This window comes from Panicum virgatum, chromosome 6N, assembly GCF_016808335.1.
Source record: "Panicum virgatum strain AP13 chromosome 6N, P.virgatum_v5, whole genome shotgun sequence".
Classification (NCBI taxonomy): Eukaryota; Viridiplantae; Streptophyta; class Magnoliopsida; order Poales; family Poaceae; genus Panicum; species Panicum virgatum.
This window is the reverse complement of record NC_053150.1, coordinates 44,072,284-44,087,382: the sequence shown is the minus strand read 5'-3', so window position 1 is coordinate 44,087,382 and position 15,099 is coordinate 44,072,284. Positions and strand designations below refer to the sequence as shown.

Genomic DNA, 15,099 nt, shown 5'->3' with positions numbered 1-15,099 from the left:
CCGTCCTGGCCCGCTCCGCCGCTCCGACCTGCCGCGTGTCGGCCCGCCGCCGCCGAAGCACGCCGGCCGGAGAGGGGGAGCTGGATCCGACAGCGCGCCGATCCGCCATGGCCGGCCGAGCTCCGCCGCGCGCAGATCCGCCATGGCCTTGCTTGCCCGCCGCAGCTCCGCGCCGGCGAGGTAGAGGAGGACGTGGTCGCCGGGGCGTCGGGCAGGAGGGCCCCTCCGCCGCCAGCCACGCCTCGCCGGGGCTCCGGCCCCTCCGCCGCGGCTCACTTCGCCGGGGCTCCGGTCCCTCCGCCGCGGCTCACCTCGCCGGCGGCGCAGGGGGGAGAGAGGGGGCGGCGCCGGCTAGAAATGGGAGGCGGAGGCGCGGTGCAGGGGGAGAACGGGGAGAGAGAGAAAGAGAGAGGGGGGGGAGGGCGGGGCACGCGTGGCGGCCAGCAGCCACGTGGATCGGACGTGGCGGTCCACGTAGGCGGTCAACACTGGTCATATGTGTTTTGGACCTCAAGTGACACACTTGAATAGATTGTGGACCTATAAATGCATTTTCGAGGTTCATGGACCTAAACAGAACAGGTCAACTAGTTTAAGGACCCCCAGTGCATTTTACTCTTTATGTTTTTATGATGACAGTGTTTACATGTCGAACTCGAAATAGAAATACAAAAGTGCAATTCAGGGAATGCTCGCCATAGGGGAGAAAAAACGTGGTGACTAATCAGTGTTGCAAGTTTTGCAACGCAGGGCTGGAACACTGCTTGCTAAAGGTGGCGCCCTGCCGGGACGCGGAGGCTCCCCTTCTCCCAGACGCAGTAGTCCTTGCCGTGCGCCGCGGGGTGGAAATCCGACGGGATCACGCTGCTCACGTCGTACCTCGTCCCGATCTTCACCATGACCACCTCGTCGACGACGGCCACGTACGCGTCGGCGTCCGCCAGGAGGATTCGAAGCTTGCTCCCGGCGTGGATGCCGTTGCGAGCCCGGATCGCGGCCAGCGTCGATATCTCCTGCTTCAGATTCCAGTCGAACATGTGGTCGTAGAACTGGATGCATGTGTGCAGCCATTGGTTATATTAGAGCTTCTGCCAAGATAGAAACATGTAGATTATTAAGGTAAAAAAAAACTCGATCGTGGTGCTTACGATGCAGGGAACCCCTGGATGCGTGAGGATGTAGGCGTAGCCCTGCATCACCTTGTCGGACGGGAACGGCCAGAGCTTCTGCGTCGACCCGGTGTCGTGGTTGTCAACGAACGTGACGGCCTTCTCCGGCGTCCACCCAATCAAGCCGGCCGCCTTGCCGGAGCCGTCGCGCAGCCGCCACAGCTCCCCCTGCACGCCCGCCTGCAGCAGCCCCTTGGTCGTGAAGTCGAACGCCATGGCTGGCGCGCCGACCGCGTCCACCCAGTCCACCAGCTCCTGCCGGCACTGGTCCTGGTTGGGCGACGGCTTGCCGTCCGTGTAGCTCAGGGAGTTCCATATCTCGGCCACGACGAAGCTCGGCCTGGTGGTCTCCACGTACATCTTGGCGATGGCAGGGGAGTAGCCCTTGGCGAAGTCGAGGCGCCAGCCGTCGAAGCCGACGTCGGACTTGAGCCAGTTGAGCCAGCCGGTGAGCTCCCGCTGGACGCGCGGGTTGAGGTGGTCGATGTCGGGCGCCGCGGCGAACCCCTCGCCGGTGTCGCGGTGGCCCGTGCCGTCCGAGTACTGCGTGTCGTCGCTGCAGATCATGCCGGGGCCCCAGTCGAGGCGGTCGTCGGGCGTCCCGCCCTCGAAGATGCAGTAGACGCCGCGCGCGTCCTTCTTCTCCGCGCACCGGTGGTTGATGACGACGTCGGCGACGCACTGGATGCCCCTGCCGTGGAACGCTGCGATCAGGGACTTGAGCTCCGCCGCCGTGCCGTACCTCGACGCGTCCAGGTCGTACAGGCGCCCCGGCAAGTAACCTGCCGGCGATTATCGACGCATTTTATTCGAATCAGAAACGGATCATTGCAAATTAATTAAGATGAATAATCTGAGGTGTTACCTTGTGGGGCGACGGAGTGCGAGGGAGGAGGCAGCCAGACGTGCGTGACGCCGGCCTTGGCGATGTCATCGACCTGGGCCTTGAGGCTGTTGTACCAGCCGCCCTGCTTCTTGTACGACTCCCAGTTGAACCCCTGCTCGAACAGATACGTCGACAACCTTCAGTTCACAGAAACAGCAAGTACTTGATGTCCTACGGTGACAGCATGCAAGTCTACGTGCAGCGTACCTGGAAGAGGACCTGTGCCTGGACCAGGCTGCAGAGGGCCACGACCACGAGGGAGAAGAGCAAGCAGAATTTGCTCGAGTGCTTCATCTGTCTGTGTCTGCGAGTGCTTCACTGATCTGAGATCGGAGGGTGAGTAGTTGTGCCCAGTGGCCTCGCCGGGGGCCCTATATACAGGCGCCGCTGCCGCCTCGCCGGCACGGTGGTCGAGGCAGGGAATGTTCAGCCGAGGCCCCACATTAATGTGATGTGGATACGGATAGAGGGGCCACGTAGGTCCCGCGTGGAAAGAGGGAGAGAGCCGAGATGCGGCGGCGTGGCGCTGTTGACGACGAAGACTGTGCCGTTGCCCGTTGGGGGCTGCGGCCGTTGCTCCCACTCCAGGCAGGGCGGAGGAGCTCGGCGATCGAGCTCGCGTGTGCAGTCGCAACGGGTGGCCTGACCGGCGGCGCGGCCGCCACGGCGCTCGGCTAGGCGGCGGTAGCTCTGACTGGACGTCGTCTGGACGCTACGCCGGCTTCGCCCCCCTTAAATTCTTGACATGGCGGTTCTATCCGCAACCAGCAACTGAACCGCAAAGGTAGTTGATGGATTGATTGATGGTCGAGCCCCGGATGCGAACCTCGAAAGGAGAGAACTGGATAATGCTCCAATCAATCAATGGAGCCGACGGATCTAGTTTGCTTGACCAATGAAGCAATCCAAGAGACGGAGCTCGCTCCAGCGTCATCCGGATTGGACTTAACCAAAGTTAACGCAAGCTCTTTGCCAGTCAACACATCTGACGAAATTGGACTCGAACTTGTTGGAATGCATGCAGGACGACTTACTAGATTTGCTTCTATGCGTTCTGGAACTGGCAAGAACGTTTCGGATGCCGTTTCTTTGTTCAAATTCAATTGTTTTGTAGTCGTGGGTAGCATTTCTCCATCCACAAAGGTTTCGGATACGTTTCAAAGGAATGTCTGCACTGAGTAAGGCTAAGTCCATAGATCATCCAATCTGGAGATTTTGAGCTCAATGTACTTTCGTCCAGTAAATGTGTGTGATCTTGAATGGCTTTTGCGTCCATAGATTTCATCTTAGTCGCACACCCTTTTGAAGGTTCGAAAGTCAGTGGGCTGTACTGTACCCGTTGGTTCACACTAGCTTCTACAGTTGCTCCTGGCGTCTTCCAACTTGCGAGATCGCTGCATGTATGTTCACAATGTCACTTTTTTTTCACGAACGTGCATAAGCATGTATTTCATTATAAGAAAAACAATACGTCCAATACAAATCTTAATAGACATAGGCTATTAAGGCAGAAACAAAACCACCACAAGTAGGTGGCAGGCGACCTAAAAATAAACAAGAATAGCAAGAAAAACGGAGAAGATATGGGCAACCCCGCGAACCTAGACACGACTGCAACTGAAACCTGCAAAAGGATATTACAACGCTAAGGGTGCAAGTATTGGCAACACAACAAAGATGGCAAAGCATCCACCCGACCCACCAAGGCAGCAAAGCATCCGCCAAAACGAGCACCAAGACGATAGCAGCGGCAAAGCATCCGCCAAAGCAGATGGCGGCAAAGTATCTACCAACGAACAGGGCGGCAAAGCATCTGCCAAGACGACAACCAATGCAACCCAGGTGTTGTAGACGAGCGAAGGCAGGCGCAGAAGCAGAAACTCTCCGAAGAGAGCAGACGACCACCACCAGAAGAGCTTCCAAAACGACGCCTCCAGGGAGGGAGTGACGCCATAGGCGCCATCGTCGTCCGACCATAAAGGTCAAGGCTTTCGCCCCGGAAAGCACGCCGGTGAGGAGAGAAGAGGTGGAAAAGATGATGTCTTTAGGAAGATGAACGGCACCCACGGGCGGCGTCGTCATAGGTCCACGAGAAGACCAAGGCTTTTGCCTCCACCTCAGTCTCTCCCCAGAGCTGAGGACCGAATAAACGCCGCCACAACAAATAGCCCGCCGGCCGGCCACCAGAGAAGAGCAGCAGACAGGATGGCACGTGTGTGGCGATGACCCGACGGCGGAGCGGCCACGGGCATCGGACACCCGAGCTGCCGGAGGCAAAGCACCCAGGAGCACGCAGCCAGAAGCCCCCTGCCAAGCACCCACCAGAGCGCGGCGCGGCGACAGGGCGGTGGCCACCCAAGCGTCGGCCAGGGAGGCGGCGACCAGCAGAGCGACCACCCACCCGAGCGCAAACGGAGCGGCGCAGCACCAGCACCCCACAAGGCCAGCCCCAGCTAGGGAGGCCCGGCCACCAATGGCCGCGAGCCCCGGCGGGAGGAAACCCGGCCACCAGTGGAGTCCAAGCGCGAGAAGGGCCGGACCCTGGCCAAAACCCACCGAGGGAGCGCAGATCCGGACAGGGCGAGCCTTGATCCGGCGAAGGGAACGCCGGATCGGGCCCCAGACGGCCGGCGACCGGCGGCGGCGCAGGGAGAGCCCAGGTTCGCGAGGACGGAGAAAAAGGAGGGGGAGAAGGGAGGGCGCCAACCGAGCCGGCGGCGGCGGCGGCCTCGGCAGCGGCCTACGGGAGGTGGTGGGCGGGGGCTGCGAGTCGCCCCCCCCCCCAAGTCGCCCGCGAGGACGACGCGGGGGTGGGTTCACCTGCTTCACGATGTCACCTACTCCCTCCGTCTCATAATATAAGTATTTTTAGGTTTGGTCGAAGTCAAATTTATTTAACTCTAACTATAAATAATAAATAACTTATAAAGATCTATAAGATAAAAATAACATTGTTAGATTCTTTATGAAAACAATTATCATAATATGGTCGTGTTTAGTTCCAAAATTCAAAATTCTAAAACTTTTGTAAATCGCCTGCATGGTGTATTAAATGTAGTAGGAAAAAAGTCGTATTACACAAATGGACTGTAAATCGCGAGACGAATCTAATGAACCTAATTAGGCCGTGATTAGACACTAAATTGCTATAGTAAATCTACAGTAAACATGCTCTAATGATAGATTAATTAGACTCATTAGATTCATCTCGTAGTTTACAGAAGAGTTCTGTAATTAGTTTTGTGATTAGTTTATATTTAATACTTCAAATATGAAAAGATGCCATTTCAAAATTCAAACTAAATGGAACTAAACACGGCCTATATAAGTGTTTATATTTAAAATAATTTATTTATAAAAATATTGATGGTTAAAATTGAATAAATTTGACTTTGACTGAAACTTAAAATGTTTATATTTTGGGACAGAGGCAGTATGATTTTAGATGGTTGAAGAAGAGATAATGTCGGCATCTACTGCTGCGGGCGTCGCTGACCAGGGAAGCAAGCAGCACCTGAAGGAAGCCAGTCCCAGAAGGCAGGCTGACGAATGGGCCGCCTTGCAGAAGCTCTAGCGCTTTTTTCTTTTTTATATTTAAAAAAAATAAAAATTTCAAAAATATATGTCCGTTTTGCAATATTTCAAAAATACCCCCCGGTCGCCCCCCATAGGGCGACAGGCCCAAAGTGTAATTTTTTTTCTTCAAATTCGCAACGAGGTCCCTGGAGAAAAAAAAGGTGCCCGTTGGGGGGGCGACAGGGGCTGTCGCCCACCCTTGGGGCGACACGGTCCTGTCGCCCGTTGGGGGGCGACAGGGGCTTTTTATAAGCCCTGGCCGCCATATGCCGTCATCCCCTTTGTCATTTGAGCCTTTGGGTCACGTATGTCTTGGCAAAGAATGCGATATTTGGGAAACTCGTGATCGCCGTGCTGAGTAGTGGCAACCTGTGATCTCGTACTCGCAGCTAGATACACTATGGTTCCTATTTTGAGCTATTCGAGCGTGTAGTCGTCATCATCGTCGGCAGGATCTCGGCTGCTAACTCCTACCGCACCTAACTTGTCCTTCATTAAATCACGGAAAAAAATCGCAAGAACTTCTCTTATTTCACGAGCATTATGGAACCCACAAACATAACAAGTTCACATCAATGGTACCTATAGAAACAAATGACAAGTAAAATAGCACAATCATAAACATCGGATACAAATAAGCGGTCCGCAGCTATCTCATTACAAATAAATATTAGAGATACAAACATCAGATATATCTAACCACCCTAAGGCGTCGGACCCTCTTAACCCTCTGCTGGGCACGGACATGGCCCTCGGAGTAGGTGAGAACATCTGGAGACCTCACCTGTCGCTCAGGACGCGCAAGGGGCTGCGGTGTCTGCTGCTGAGAGATCCCAAGTGGTGCTCCTCCTAGCTGTGAATACCCCAAGACATCGGGGTCACCTTGCGCGGCAGGCTCTTCTGGACTCAAGCTGTCGAAGTCGTCTAAGGTGAAGGTCTCGTTATCTGGTCGAAAGGAGGAAGAAGAAGGTCCGGCGCCCGCATGGGGGTAGAATACTACGTAAAAAATGTGGATGTTAGCGTACGCTCGTATTTTTTGTCATGACATGTAGAAACCGAAATACGAAACATAAACTAACCTGTGTAGGCCGGTATCTGTGGCCCCGGTACCATCCCTGGATACGGTCCGCCAACTGGTGCTGTCCCTCTAAACATTTCAGTATGGCCGAACGCAGTAGCTGGATCGTATCCTGTATGTGTCAACGGATCAACATAGAACCCACGCTGCAGCCATTTACATATGGAACCAAAACTCCTTTCCAGAGGTTTATCTATGCCGCTAGATGTGCGCTTAAAGGCAGAAATATCTACTCCATTTGGCCCATACATAACATTGTATTCACCATAAAATACTTGAAACTGCATCTTGCTCGACATATCTGTATATCACATAATACTTATCGAGTTATACTCTTTACTTCACTACCTTATTCAATAATCCGTAAAAACTAAGTATGAAATTCAACTACAACGTATAAGTATTCATAACTACGTGATGACACTCAAATTCTATACTGCATATGCCAAATTCTATTCTAAATCATAATTAATTTATAAACACGTCTCTAATAGTACTACAATTGTAATAATAAATGCGTAGTACTAATTTTCTAAACTAATTTACTACTACGTAACTACAAACTAAAGTATCATTAAACTCCTACTTAAATGGTTCTACTATAGCACTAATTAAATTAAATTACTAACCCCAACTTAAATTACTCATACTTAAATACGTAGTACTTAAATATAACAATATATAAACTAAATGTACTAACCTGCAGATCACAAGTGCTGAATCCGGCAGGGCTTCGCCGCTTTCCTTCTCCTCACTCCTCTCTTTTTTTCTGGATTTTTGGTGGAATTTTCGGGCTCAAATAAGGAGGGTTGGAGCTTATATAAGGGGGCACACCCCGGTCGCCCGAGGGGGGGCGACAGGCCCCCCGTCGCCCGCGGGGGGGGGGGGGGGGGGGGGGCGACAGGCCCCCTCGCCGCGCTCGTGGGCTGGGCCCAGCGGTCGCCCGAGAGGGGGGCGACAGGCCCCTTTTTTCTTCTCCAAGGACCTCGTTGCGAATTTGAAGAAAAAAAATTACACTTTGGGCCTGTCACCCTATGAGGGGCGACCGGGGGTATTTTTGAAATATTGCAAAACGGACATATATTTTTAAAATTTTTATTTTTTTAAATATAAATAAGAAAAAAGCGCGAAGCTCTAGGGATCCACGGCCCAACTTCAACTACTCTGCTTGAACACCTGACGCGGCCCAAACACCTGTAATCGTGTGTGTGCGTGCCGCGAGATGGTGAGGAGACCAGGCTAGGCTGTTTGGCAGCGGAGAACTTGTAGCCGTGACCGTGATACCGCTACCTATGTAGCTGTCAGTTCGATTCTCTTGTAGTTATGTAGGATTCTTGAATTTCTACATTACATGCCATCCTGCAATCTTGTTTATTCTGTATCAGTGCCAGAATGTCATTGGGCATTCTTGATGTGTCGAAATTTGTTGATAACACATTAAGTTCTGTGCACCAGTATGCTGATATTCCATAATCAGTTCTCTATCAAACTTTCACCATACATTCTGGGCTAATTTTGAGGCACTAGTTTCATATAGACCTGCAAATTTGTGGCAGTGATATACTATTCTTTTCGTAGTTGCCACTAGTACAAGAAAGATGCTTACAATTAACAGTTTGACTTCTGAGTGTCACAGTGCAATACCTGCTTGATTTCATGATCTCTTTTGCATATCTGAAGTCTGAAATCTGACTTTGAAAGAAGAGCAGCTCCAAACAACAGCCATGAGCTGCTTCCCGGTGTTTTGGAGGAGGAAGAATTCCAGGAACCAGATTGTGCAATATGACCATGGTAAACTTTAGCCTTCTTGCTTTGTACCAACTTCTGTTTCTTATTGTATTTCATATCTGAACTTTATTTTAGTTTATTCGGTTCTGTTCGCAGATGTCCGGATTGCTATCGCAATGCTTAAAACCTACCCCTCTTTGCTGCTCTCTCCGCTCTTCGCGGCAAAGAATGGTCGCGTGTCTCTCACCCTCACCCTGTGCTCCAGCTGTTTTACAAAAACACCCTCCATTTTTTTCTGAATTGCAACTCAGTGCAGCATGTACAAAATAAATAGAAACCGTGTTGTTATATCTTTCACATAGATCCTCGTATTATAGTTTGATTCAACACTAAGAAGAGAAAGTTCCATAATGCTGCTATTTTTACAAAAACACGCCCGCGTGGCATTTTTGCGAAAAAAACACCCGCAGCCCCAACCCTTTCTCCCTCACTCCTCCTGATGACCTCTCTCCCCTCTTCCCCGCCGCCGCCCTCTCTCTCTCGCTCGCTCGCTCCCAGCTCTCTGGCTCTCCGCCGGCCGCCGCCACCTCCCCATCCCTTCTCCCTCTCTGCCTGCCTCCGCGCCCCGCCCGTTCTCTCGGGATCCAGATCCGGCGAGGGGGGCAGCGGGGCCCCGTTCCTCCACCCGCCTCTGCCCTGGAGCTCCACCATGCCGGCCGTCCTCCGCTCTCTCTCCTCCCCACCACCACTCTCTCTCCCAGCTCTTTAGCTCTCCGCCGCCCCCTCCTCTCCGCTTCTCCCTCTCCACCTGGCTCCACCGTCCCGCCGGTCCCGCGGGGATCCAGATCCGGCGCGGGGGGCAGCGGCGCCCCGTTCCTTTGCCCGGCTCTGCCTCGGGCCTCCTCCATGCCGCCCTCCTCGGCCGTCGCATGCGGCTGCGGATGCTGTGGCATCATCGGCGCCATCACCCTTGGCATCGACACGGGCGCCGCCGCGGCCATCGACATCGAGGGCCCGGTACGGGGCACCTCCAGCCGCGCCACCACGGGGGTGTTGGTGGTCACGATCTTCGGCTTGCTGCCGCCGTGCCCATGCCCGTGGTGCGCATGCCCCCCCGGCCAGCGGCTTCTTGCCCATGTCGAGGTCAAAGTTGAAATCTTTGTCGTCGTCGAACTTGACGTGCTTCTTCTCCAGCTTGCCCCGATCCTCGCCGCCGTGGCCAGTGGCCTCCATCGCCGGGCCCGTGGCCCTGGCCCTGGGCGGCTTATCCATGATGGTGAGCTTCCGTGCCTCACTCTGCTCTCCTTCCGCTGATGAGGTCGCCCCAAAATCCACCATCATCTCTTTTGACAACCTATCTAAATCCCTAATTATTCTCCTACTGCTTCTTCTTCTTCTGGTAGTCTACAAATCAAGCAAAATCGTAACACAACTTCCATGTCAATAAATTTAGTATAGGTACCACATCAAAACTGCTGCGCACGTGACAAAACTATGGAGTAATTTGGTAGAAAAAACTGGGCCATAAACAAAAGACATTTAGGCAGGGTGTTAGCAATGTACATTTCAGTTCTGTTACTGTGCTGTCAACATGACATTTATGAAGCTTTAAACTTCTGCCTTTGGATCTTATCTAGAACTACACAATGTCTAGGCACTACACCGACTTGCTCGAAAACTTGATGTATCAATGAAAGAAAAGATGGGTGAAAGTTTGAAACAGCAAGATGCATTCCTATGGGCAACTGCATAATACAGATTTCTTCAGATTTTGTAGCAAAACAAAGCAGATTAAAAAAATATAACAAATGTTCTACTACAGTACATAGGACACCTGTCAAATAGAAACTATTTTCTTGAAAAAGGCACACCATACAAACCAAAGCATTTTGATTGGTATGCTTTATTTATTTCAATTGTCAATGTTATCTGTGCAAAACAGAATTGGCATTTCATTGTTATAATTTCAGTGTAGAAAAGTAGTGCTTGGGGCCAATTCATCCTCCATAGATGAAGCGTAATCATTATTTCAACGGTTGAACTACTATGAAGTCGACTGGAAGCTACTAAAAGTTTCTTTTTTTTTCTGCGCAAATCATTGTGGAAACTAATGAGGCAGGACTACCTACAGTATGACTATTTTTCCATGATCTTCTATATCCATGCAGTCTAACAACTTCAGTTTTGAAACCAATGATAGCTCTTTAGCTTACAGACAATTGATTTAAACTCGCACTCAAGATATATGTTTACATGTGCTTTTGCTAATTAAACACAGCTGCAACCTTCTCCATGCTTCGCACACATTGTACATATTTCGCAAAGTTATGGTGTGGGTTTTCATCAAATACTTAGATATGTGGTACTGATTATGTTAATTTAGTACATTGAATTCTATACTATGCTGATATTCAAACTATATTGCAGGAAGGACACTGTGACTGTGGGAGATTGCTTACAAACACACACTGTGGGATTGCTACATTAATTTTATAAGACTTTATCTGCAATATGATTGCTTCAAACTATAGAAAAGACTTAGAAGTTTATAACATACAAACACATACTGTGGGATTGCTTCATTAATTTTTATGCTCAGTTCAGTTCAACATATGCAACATATGTTGCAGCATTCTATGTATGCATTTATCCACAGCAGGTTCCTAGAGGCTCATATTTTTACACCACCTATAACATGATTTTTATTGCACAGACTTGAACTTTTAGAGTGCTTTAAAATCAATTCCAGGACTTATCCATGTTTAGCGGCTTAAATTTACAATACCTTCTCCTTACCGCTCCCCTTCTCCCTCAGCTTTGACTGAAAGGCAAGCTGGGAAGAGGGTCATGATGCATTTTGCTTAGGTTTCTGTAGATTACTTATCACAGTTTACACTCTGGATTAAATGCTAATGATATCCCAGATCCCATTAACTAAAGCAGCCTTCCTGCTTGTGCTCTGTTCTTTCGTTCTTCCTGTTTTGAATAATTGGAATAGTAATTTTGAATATGAGTTACCAGAAGGAATGATAAACGCCCTATGATTTTACATTTTAGTGCCTCTAGGTAAAAATAAACTATATCAAATATTGATGCATATAGCTCCACTCCAAATATGGTACTGATTTAATTATAAGAATTATTGGATATGCGCATTTATATGCTAATATCTAGCTATGCAGTCCGCACATGCGATTCTACAAGGATTATAAGTATTGGATGTGCACATTTATAAAATGGCTAAAGGATTAAGGACTTCCCATCATGCTCTACAAGACTGCAGGGAATCTTGTACTGTAAGGTGTACTTCTTTTTTACTTAGGATGCAGATGATTAATCTTTGAGCAATAACGATTTATAGTGATGCCTTATTGGAATCCACATTTGTTTGCTTATTATGTGAATATCACTTCTTAGTCTGTTAATCAGTATTTAGGAACTGACAATTATGCAAATACTCCATAGTAGATTTCTTACCAGGGGTTCGTAACTTGGGGTGCAAAGGGCTTGACTTGTCAGCTCTGAACTTGCGCCACAACTTTTCAAAATGCTAAATAAGCTAAGAAGAAATTGTCTTTGGTCACTATCTCCCTTGCAGTTACATCTTCAGGAGACATGCTATCTCCCTTGCAGTTACATCTTCAGGAAACATGCTAGATATTAAATTTTTAGGATGCATGTAAGTACTAGCCATGCAATATTTAGGACAAAAACCAAGACAGTGGATCATTTGCCTCTTGCTATCTCCCTTGCAGTTACCGCCAACTTTTGTGTGTGCTATCAGGTGAAGAGTCTGATGCACTCAGTGCTTTTGTGTTTTTGTGCTTCGTCCATGGACCTGCAAGGTGTGTAGCATCATTGTCAGCTGTTGATATTAGTGCAGCTAGGTAGTTTGGTAGCTATGGATACTGGTTGTAACATGTAGATTCATGGTGCTCGGATGTATTGCAATGTCGTAATGTTTCAAATGTCGGACAGGCACTTCTGATCGTTAGGATAGCCATGGTGTTCGGATGTAATTTAATATTGATGATCTAGATGCTGAACAGACCTCTTGGATGTGCTGTAACGTTGATGATCAGAATGCTAGACAGACAATGTGCTGTAACGATGATGATTTGGATGTTCCATTTCCAGAAACTCTGTTTTTTTTTGTTCGTTTGCGTACTCATGATTGGGCGCGCTGCGCGCGCCGAATGTTCTAGGCAACATGAAAATATACTTGTACAAGGAGCTAAGAAAAGCCACAAGAAATTTTTGCCCGGGAAACAAGCTTGGACAGGGTTCTTTCGGATGTGTCTGCATGGTAAGATAGCAGTTGCTCTAACATTTGGAATTCCATTAGCTCAGACAAGAAGGAATCATGCTCCTTGTGCTGAATTGTGTCCCCGTTTGGAACACAGGAATCTCATAGGAAATTGCAAAAAGTTTAGGAATCAAAGAAAAAAAAAGTCTATTGTTCAAACTTCAAACTGACAGTACTCTTCGTAGCTGAGCAACTTCCATAACTGAAACATTTGGACCAGCCCTTGATACTAGCTCATGTTCTGACCTGAATTCTGCAGGGGAAGCTGAAAAATTGTTGAAAGTTGCCATCCACAGAGTCGATCGTGGACGGCGTGATAGGGGCCATCCACAGCCGCCGATCCAACGGCGCCCATCAACAGGGACCAGGAGGCGACGTAGCCATGCTGGGAGGGAGCGATTATACATCGCTTTAGGTGATATTTACCACAACCGTCGCCTGAAGCGGACTGTTTTCCACTGCTAGATTGAGTGTAGAGTTGATTGGGCTGAAATTAGGCTCAACTGGTTACGGATCCCCACATGCAGATCGATCTAAATTTGCACGGATGTATCTGGTTAAATTGAAGAGAACCTATGCATGCACAGATAGACAGACAATGCTGACATCACCCACATTAATGCAGATTCAAAACTAAAAAAGTTATAACTATTAAACCGAGCATTTAGATTAATTTTGAATTACACCATTATTTTTTTATGACAAGATCTTCAAAACAAGATCACACTTGACTATATTTGCATGATATTTTTTAAAAAATATTTTTTAGTACTAAATAATTAGTTTTGGCTACTAAGAACAAATATTTTAACAACACGAACAAAAAATTATACATAGCGAACAAATAATAATGCACAACGAACAAAAGACTAAACATCACGAACATTTAATTGTATGGGCTAAATAATAAAAATGAATTCGCGAACAAATGGATCAACATCACGGAACAATTTAGTCTACAAAGAGAATAAATAATTTAGCATTGCGAACAAATTATTTACACACAGACAAATAATTTGTATCAAGAAAAACAACAGAGCTGCAAAAAGATTCTTATAAACATATATAAACATGCTAAACAGATAGTATATAAAATAAATAAATTATTTCACACACCAACTAATAAGTCTACAATACAAATAAATTAGTATAGATTGAGTATGAGTGTATGACTCGCTCGTAAATGTGAATAAATAATTTGATATGTAAGTATAGATCTGTTAACAATCAAACTATTAAATCCATATATCATAAATTAGCCTAGTAAATAAATAATTGTACATCATGAACTAATAATGTCTTATTGCAACAAATAAATTTTCAATGTCAAAACAATATAAATAGGGTATACGTTTGCTAAGAGCCAAAATTAAAGAGACAATGATGAATGCTACAAATAATTGTGAAAAAGAGAGGTTAACTACATACATGGCATATGTCAAAAAAAATCTAATTAATGCGGGGATTAGCGAAAAGAAAGGAACAAGGAACATAATAAGAAAGTAAAAAGAAAGGAGAAAAAATAAAAATAAATTGGACCTCCTATTGCCTCATAGGGCACGTAGTAATAGGCTAGCAAGCAAAAGAAATAATCTTGTTCACGAGCCAATGGGTCAGCTATAGGTAGCAGTTCGTGCATGCATGTGTATAGGCCTAGTTACTTAATGCCTGTCTATCCTTAAAAAGGTAAATAAAAGATAATTAATAAAAGAAAAATAAAAATAAAAATAAAGGAGAAATACAACAAGATTATAAATAAGAAAGAAAAATAAAATAGGAGAGAAGAAAAAGAAAGATAAAATACATGCCAAGAATATTGTCCATTGGAAGATTAAAAGTAAACAACAAAAACAGGAAAGCAAACGATAGAAAGAAAATTAAATAAATCAGAAGCAAAAAGATTGTGCGATAAGAAAGAAAATAGATTCTACGCAATGGCACCTGATCCCACATTGGATTCTGCATGCAAGAAAAATAAAGTCTGCATGCTTGCATGCAAGCAGTGGGCAGTGTACTGAGACATTGGAGAAACAAATCGGCGGCGAGAAACACAACTAACTATGCTGTTGGGCCAAATACACAAAAGAAAAGGCCCAAGTGATGACCAATCGCTGTGCATGCGATATATGGCCATGGCGGTATTCGGGAGAAGAAACTGTATTTAAGAAGACAACTGGAACGGGTAACAACTAAATGGGCTGGAAAAACAGTCGGCCCAATAAAGCGCGCAAAAACAGCCCAAGTAGGCGCGCATGCCCTGCTTCAGGCGATACATAGTCGTTCCGACGCTGGGAGGCCCGATTCCCACCACAATTAATGATGAAGATTAGAATGCTTGAATTCCCTATTTCTCTTC

At 47.5% G+C, this 15,099-nt stretch overlaps 2 protein-coding genes across 2 annotated transcripts; one reads left to right on the top strand and one right to left on the bottom strand.

Annotated features, from left to right (window-relative positions):
* Positions 1 to 623: 623 nt before the first annotated feature.
* On the bottom strand, positions 624 to 2,723 carry LOC120680124 (alpha-amylase isozyme 3D-like). The gene is made up of 4 exons (XM_039961746.1): positions 2,263 to 2,723; positions 2,035 to 2,167; positions 1,149 to 1,951; positions 624 to 1,049 (listed from the first exon to the last, which is right to left on the bottom strand). The coding sequence occupies exons 1-4, from the start codon at positions 2,347 to 2,349 to the stop codon at positions 768 to 770; spliced, it is 1,305 nt and encodes a 434-aa protein (XP_039817680.1). The 5' UTR covers positions 2,350 to 2,723; the 3' UTR covers positions 624 to 767.
* Positions 2,724 to 8,894: 6,171 nt separating this feature from the next.
* On the top strand, positions 8,895 to 12,587 carry LOC120678480. The gene is made up of 2 exons (XM_039959677.1): positions 8,895 to 9,713; positions 10,865 to 12,587. The coding sequence occupies exons 1-2, from the start codon at positions 9,344 to 9,346 to the stop codon at positions 10,876 to 10,878; spliced, it is 384 nt and encodes a 127-aa protein (XP_039815611.1). The 5' UTR covers positions 8,895 to 9,343; the 3' UTR covers positions 10,879 to 12,587.
* The last annotated feature ends 2,512 nt before the right edge of the window (positions 12,588 to 15,099 follow it).

Bases quoted from the DNA above. Each gene is read 5' to 3' on its own strand.
- LOC120680124 (XM_039961746.1), bottom strand. From the start codon at position 2,349: ATGAAGCACTCGAGCAAATTCTGCTTGCTCTTCTCCCTCGTGGTCGTG. The intron at 1,952-2,034 runs GTAACACCTCAG...AATCGCCGGCAG, and splicing joins GCACTCCGTCGCCCCACAAG to GTTACTTGCCGGGGCGCCTG. The intron at 1,050-1,148 runs GTAAGCACCACG...ACATGCATCCAG, and splicing joins ATCCAGGGGTTCCCTGCATC to TTCTACGACCACATGTTCGA.
- LOC120678480 (XM_039959677.1), top strand. From the start codon at position 9,344: ATGCCGCCCTCCTCGGCCGTCGCATGCGGCTGCGGATGCTGTGGCATC.